The sequence below is a fragment of the Chelonia mydas genome, chromosome 11 (assembly GCF_015237465.2).
Source record: "Chelonia mydas isolate rCheMyd1 chromosome 11, rCheMyd1.pri.v2, whole genome shotgun sequence".
Taxonomy (NCBI): domain Eukaryota; kingdom Metazoa; phylum Chordata; order Testudines; family Cheloniidae; genus Chelonia; species Chelonia mydas.
The window spans coordinates 35,532,694-35,538,693 of record NC_051251.2 but is presented as its reverse complement, the minus strand read 5'-3'; the positions used below and the strand labels follow the sequence as shown (position 1 = coordinate 35,538,693).

The 6,000-nt window shown below is 47.4% G+C and overlaps 1 protein-coding gene across 4 annotated transcripts in view; it reads left to right on the top strand.

Annotated features, from left to right (window-relative positions):
* Positions 1-1,614: 1,614 nt before the first annotated feature.
* The window catches only part of SLC38A11 (solute carrier family 38 member 11), a 42,496-nt gene continuing 38,110 nt past the window's right edge, over positions 1,615-6,000 (top strand). The window contains exon 1 of one of the 4 annotated variants that reach the window (XM_043525553.1): positions 1,615-1,881. In XM_043525553.1, the coding sequence (XP_043381488.1) occupies positions 1,831-1,881 (51 nt within the window). In that variant the 5' untranslated portion in view covers positions 1,615-1,830. The remainder of the gene's footprint in view (positions 1,882-6,000) is intronic. The other 3 variants (XM_043525554.1, XM_043525556.1, XM_043525555.1) reach the window with 3 other exon arrangements.

The following is a 6,000-nucleotide window of genomic DNA, read 5'->3' as shown; positions in this document are numbered from 1 at the left end:
GGCTTGTGCCCCCCCAAATCTGCCCCTTGTGCTGGGGGGAGTGTGAAGCTAAAGGTACAGGAAGCAGCTCTGCTTTCCTCATGGGTGGGCTCAGTCCCTCTGCACAGCTAGCCCTGAAAGACCTGCATTCTACTTCCCCCATGGACTTCCTGTATGACCTCAGGCCAATGCCTTAAAGAGAGTTTCAAAACCTTTTAGGCATCCAAAGATGCAGCTAAGCATCTAGTGGGGTTTACAAAGCACCTAACTTTCTAGGCACTTTTGAAAATCCCACTACCTGCCTAAATACCTTTGAAAATCTGGCCTTTAGTCTGTGTGTGCCTCAGTGCCCCATCTGTACAATGGGGATAACAGCACTGCTCTATCTCACTGAGGGGCTGTGAGGAGAAATAGGTTAGACCTTGTGAGGCGCTCGGATACTACGTGATGGGGCCACGTAAGTGCTACGTGACTGGGAACTTCTTTATACCACAGCCAGGGGTGAAAGTAACTGAGGCCACTTACCAGGGCCGGGGGGCTCTGGCTCCGGGAAGGGGCAGGGCCTCGGGTGGAAGAGGCGGGGTTGGGGGGGTCAGCATCCCCCAGCCAGCCCTTCCAGTCTGGCTGGCCCACGCCCTTCAGGGCTCGTGTTGATTTAAAGGGCCCAGGGCTCCGGATGCCATTGCTGCTGTAGTGGCAGTGGTGTCCGGAGCCCCAGGCCCTTTTAAATCGCTGGCCCCAGGGCAGCTGCTCCCTTTGCCCCCCCGCGCCCGTTGGCGGCGGCGGCGGCGGCGGGGGGCAAAAGGGGCAGGAACGTTAAAGTGCCGCAGGGCCCTTTGCCGCAGCAGCACTTTAACGTTGCTGCACCCCCCGCCGACGGGGGGAGGGCGGCGCAGCAACATTAAAGCGCTGGGGCGGCAAAGGACCATCCTTAAAGCGCTGCTGTGGCCCCGCTCTAATGTCCCTGCCCCTTTTGCCCCCCCTGTTGGCGACCCTGCTGGTACGGACCCTAGTGGCAGGGCCGCCACAGGGGGAAGGGGCAGTGAAGTTAAAGCACTGCCGGGGCAGCGCTTTAAGGACAGTCCTTTGCCGCTGCGGCGCTTTAACGTTGCTGCCCCTTCCTCTGGCCCCTCCCGCCCCCGTCGGTGGCCTGGCCCGTAGGGACCCTACCAGCAGGGTCACCGACAGGGCAGGCAAAAGGGGCAGGGACATTAAAGCGCATTAATGTGGGCTGGGTACTGCCTGTGCGGGTTCTCACCAGTGCGCAGAACCGGCCCCTACCGCCCGCTTTCACCCCTGCCCATAGCTACCCCTGCCCTGGGTTTTGGCCCCTTCTTTTCACCTCCACCCCCAAGCGCCCCCCCCTTTTCTGAATGTAACCTTGGCTCAGCGGGCTTGGCTGCATTGCCTCTCCGTCCCCTGTGTTCTCTCCAAAACACCCGCAGCCCCCCGGGGAAGTTCTATTTTACAGCCTCAACTTCCAGAGCCTTAATTTACTCCCCAGCCCTTCCGTATCTTAACCACCCTGCCTCTCTCTGTCAGCAAAACACCGACTCCCTGCCCCAGGGCACCTCTCCCCTGCTGAATGTACATTTCACGCTGTCGCTGAGCGCTCCACCCGGGAGCTCACACACCGCCCTACAAACCGGGGGGGCGTCCGCACCTCCCGCGCGGCGCGTGGCCGTGGAGCCCGCCGCCGGCTCGCAGCTCGGTGTCGCGGCTGCCGGCAGGCTCTGGGCAGGGCAGCCAGTCAGCGCAGTCAGGGGCGCCCTTGGGCAGCCGCAGACGGGACTCCCGGCAGGACCACCGGCTGCTGCTCCTCCGGGAGCCTGGCTCGTCCGTCGCCCCGCGATGGAGCAGCACACCCGGCGGGAGCGCCCGCTGCCAAGCCCTGCTCACCAGGTACCGCGGGGAGGTTGGGGTCAGTGTCCCTGGCTTGCTAGAAACTCACCCCCCGCCGCCCTTCTTGGCCGGGTGGAGGCAGGCAGCGCCGTTAGCTCAGCCTCCTGCAGACCAGAATTTGCGGGTCGTGTTTCAAGTTGCTGGCTCTTGGAGGCGCAGAACTTGAGGGGTACGGGCGGTGTGTGTGTATGTGTGATTTGGGGGGGCGAGTATTGCATGCAACAGTCTCACTCCCAACGCTTTGAAAGCCTCCTATTATTGCCTGGCCTGGGAGCTCCGTGTCTGACAGCGAACTCTTTCCTTGGTGCTTCCTTCCTGCTCTTCACCCAGCTACATTTCACGTTTAAAGGCCTTCACTTATTTATTTAAAGGCACTTTTCTGCATTTGCTTTGAACACGCTTTAAGACAGGAAATAAGCTTTGCAAAACTTTCCAGAAAGTGTACAAGCTCAGGCACGATCTACTCGTTCACCTTTATGATTAAGGATTGGGAAAAGACTGTCAATGTCAATATTTAATTAGCTGTAGGCTCCACTAAACAGCTGTTTTAGTGCAAATGATGCTAGGAGAGGTAGTTATAAAAATAAAATGGAAAAGAGGAAAAGCTATAAAAATTGTTGCTAGCAACAGAACTGTTCGTAAATAGACTTTAAAAGTCTTCCGTGGGCAGTCACCAGAAATAACTGCTCCTGGTAATCTCTTTTCATCTCAGTGGCTCCACATGAGCAATATAGGGAAGGAAAGATAAAACACAGCAGCAGAAGTCAGGCGGCCTGAGATTTAATCCTGACTCCTCCCACCACACCGAAACACACACTTCTTTTGTCACCTGGAACAGCTCACAGGAGCTGTGGGGTGCTTGATGCGTCTGAAGATCAGTCGCCTAAGCCTTTGTTTTTCACATGAATATCAAAGGGGAGAAAATTCATTAAAGTTTCTGAGTGGCAGCTGTGTTAGTCTGTATCCACAAAAAGAAAAGGAGTACTTGTGGCACCTTAGAGACTAACAAATTTATTTGAGTATAAGCTTTCGTGAGCTACAGCTCACTTCATCAGATGTAAGAATCCCAAGACAAGAATAAGTTCCCATTTTATCCAACATGAAAATGCATGAAATGCGGTAAACATGTGATCAGAATAAACTCGGGTTATCAAGCGATTAAAAAATTAATAATAGAATACCATTTATTTAAATATTTTGGATGTTTTCCACATTTTCAAATATATTGATTTCAATTACAACACTGAATACAAAGTGTATAGTGCTCACTTTATATTTATTTTTGATTAAAAATATTTGTACTGTAAAAAAAATTTCAATTCATCTAATACAAGTACTGTAGTGCAGTCTCTTTATCGTGAAAGTTGAATTTACAAATGTAGAATTATGTACAAAAAATAACTGCAATCAAAAATAAAACAATGTAAAACTTTAGAGCCTTCAAGTCCATTCAGTCCTACTTCTTGTTCAGCCAATCACTCAGACAAAAGTGCCATCCATGTGAATGCCTATTCTCACTTTCAGGTAGAGTGACCAGATGTCCTTATATTATTGGGACCATCCCAATATTAGGGCCTTTGTCTTATATAGGCAACTATCTCTCCTCCCTACTATTTCTTTTGTTTTTTACAATGTAAATATTTGTAATAAAAATAATATAAAGTGAGCACTGTACACTTTGTATTCTGTGTTATAATTAAAATCAATATATTTGAAAATGTAGAAAAACATCCAAAAATATTTAATAAATTTCAGTTGGTATTCTATTATTGTTTAACAGTGTGATTAAAACTGTGTTTAATCACTATTATTTTTTGAGTTAATTGCGATTAATTGACAGCCCTAGAATAAACTATTAATTTAATATACTACATCCTGCTGTATCTGACACAAATTGATAACTTTTAAAGAATCAGATTTGTTGGACATACATCTCTTAACATGGGCTTTTCCTCTCCCATATATACCAAATACAGTCTAGCATTCTGCTGATTTCTGAGATGCTTTATTGACACTGTTGCCAAGACTGAAGGCCAGTTCTGCAATAGTAAAAATGTTAAAAAGGGTCATGTCCAGGCTAGTCCACCCATTTCCACAAAGCTTGACTGTAAGGATTTATATTTAATGGATGCTTTACAGGGGTACCAATGCAGTCTGACGACAATCACTCGTTCTAAAGACTAGGTAGAAATTTGTATTTTGCATGTTAGGCAGCGATCCGGAAATGAGACAATAAAATTAAGAATGAATTTCTGACTTGTATAGTACAATTTTTTGAGTAAGCAAAAAATATTTTTGGTTCAAGAAATGGTGGAAAGAAATGTGCAAATACAAAGAATGCAAGAATGTAAAGAAACACGCAAATACCTAATACAAAAGAGAGAGCCTAAATTGTTCCAGTCCAGTGGAAGTGCTGATGGTGTACACTGCTGTCAACAGCAGGCAACTTTGAAGAGTTGCACGTAGCCACTTAATTCTGTTGTGATGCTCTTACATGCTTATCAGATTATGGCACTGCACAGATTCCTATGAAGTAAATCAATCTTTGGTTTATCAGTCATATTTAACTTTTTTTCCAGCGGTGTTGGCTACAGGCATCTGAGCTGAATTATTTTTTGTAGTGTCTCATGTGTAAGGCTGAGATTTAGTCATGGGCATTTTTAGTAAAAGTCAAGGACAGGTCACGGGTGATAAACAAAAATTCATGGCCCGTGACCTGTCCATGACTTGTACTATATACCCCTGACTAAATATTTGTTTTTCTGGGGGGCTTGAAGGACACAGCTGCTGTTCTGGAGGGGGGCCTCCGGGGTGCCCGCTGGTACTGGGGGTGGGGGCAAACCTGCCAGCTTGAGACTGCCATGCTGCTGCTGCTGCCCGGGGGCGGCCTAGGACCACCGCAGCTGCTGCTGGCCGGGGTCGGCCCAGGACCTGTCCATCACAGGTTGCAGGGGGGCTGGTGTGGCTGGCTCCGGGGCCGCTCGAGCTGCTCGGGCAACCCTGGGGTCAGTCGCACCTGCTGGCTGCAGAAGTCACGGAGGTCCCAGAAAATCATGGAATCTGTGACTTCCGTGACAGTCTTACTCATGTATATATTTAGCAAGCTCCTACCTCTCTGAGATGGTGATTTCAGTATCATGGTGTGTACAAGCTAAATCATCATACTTTAATTCTGAATTGCCATTTTCTTCATTAAATTTATGTTCTTCCTTTTAATTACATATCACTGCACTTATTGACCTCCTGGTTGATGGTATATTTCCCTGGACAGTGTATTGCCTCTCTAAGAGAAAGATGTGCTTAGACTAATATGAACGTTCTAGAGCAGTGGTTCTCAAACTTTTGTACTGGTGACCCCTTTCACATAGCAAGCCCCTGAGTGTGACCCCCCTTATAAATTAAAAACACTTTTTTATATATTTAACACCATTATAAATGCTGGCTGCAAAGCGAGGTTTGGGGTGGAGGCTGACAGCTCATGACCCTCCACGTAATAATGTTCCCTGAGGGGTCCTGGCCCCCCATTTGAGAACCCCTGATCTAGAGGCTGAGAACATTATCTCTGCAAAACTACTGGCTACTGCAGTGAGAGTCTAAACTTTGCCTTGAATTTGGGTCTTTCACATGGCAGTTTACTGGGGCAAGCCAATTTTATTAATATCAATTAGCTATTCACTGTGGTCTAAAACTTTGGTTGAGAAAGAAATTATTTGTTAGAAGCAGAAAAAAGTCATCACTGGACCCTTGAGTCAGCACGTCTTCAGATTCTGGTATATTCTGATTTAAATTCTTGGAATTGAATCCATCTCTCTGATTTTGGTTCTGGGGCTGATCCAAAATCAGAAGTGGCTTATTTTCTACTGCTTGGTCAGATGTGGCTGAAATCTTGGAAGAATACCAGATTGATTCCATGATATTTCATCCTTTGGGGGCCAAAATCTCACTGAGAACAGATCTTTGGCCATCATCCCACTTCTAAAGCTTATGTGGATCCAGACTCAACTGATATCTAGTCAGAACAAAACAAGCTGCAGAGGATTGATAAAGCATACTTCTGTAACTTAGTAAGACTCAAAACATGTCTGACATAATTGTTCTCCATTAGTCTAATATGTTTTT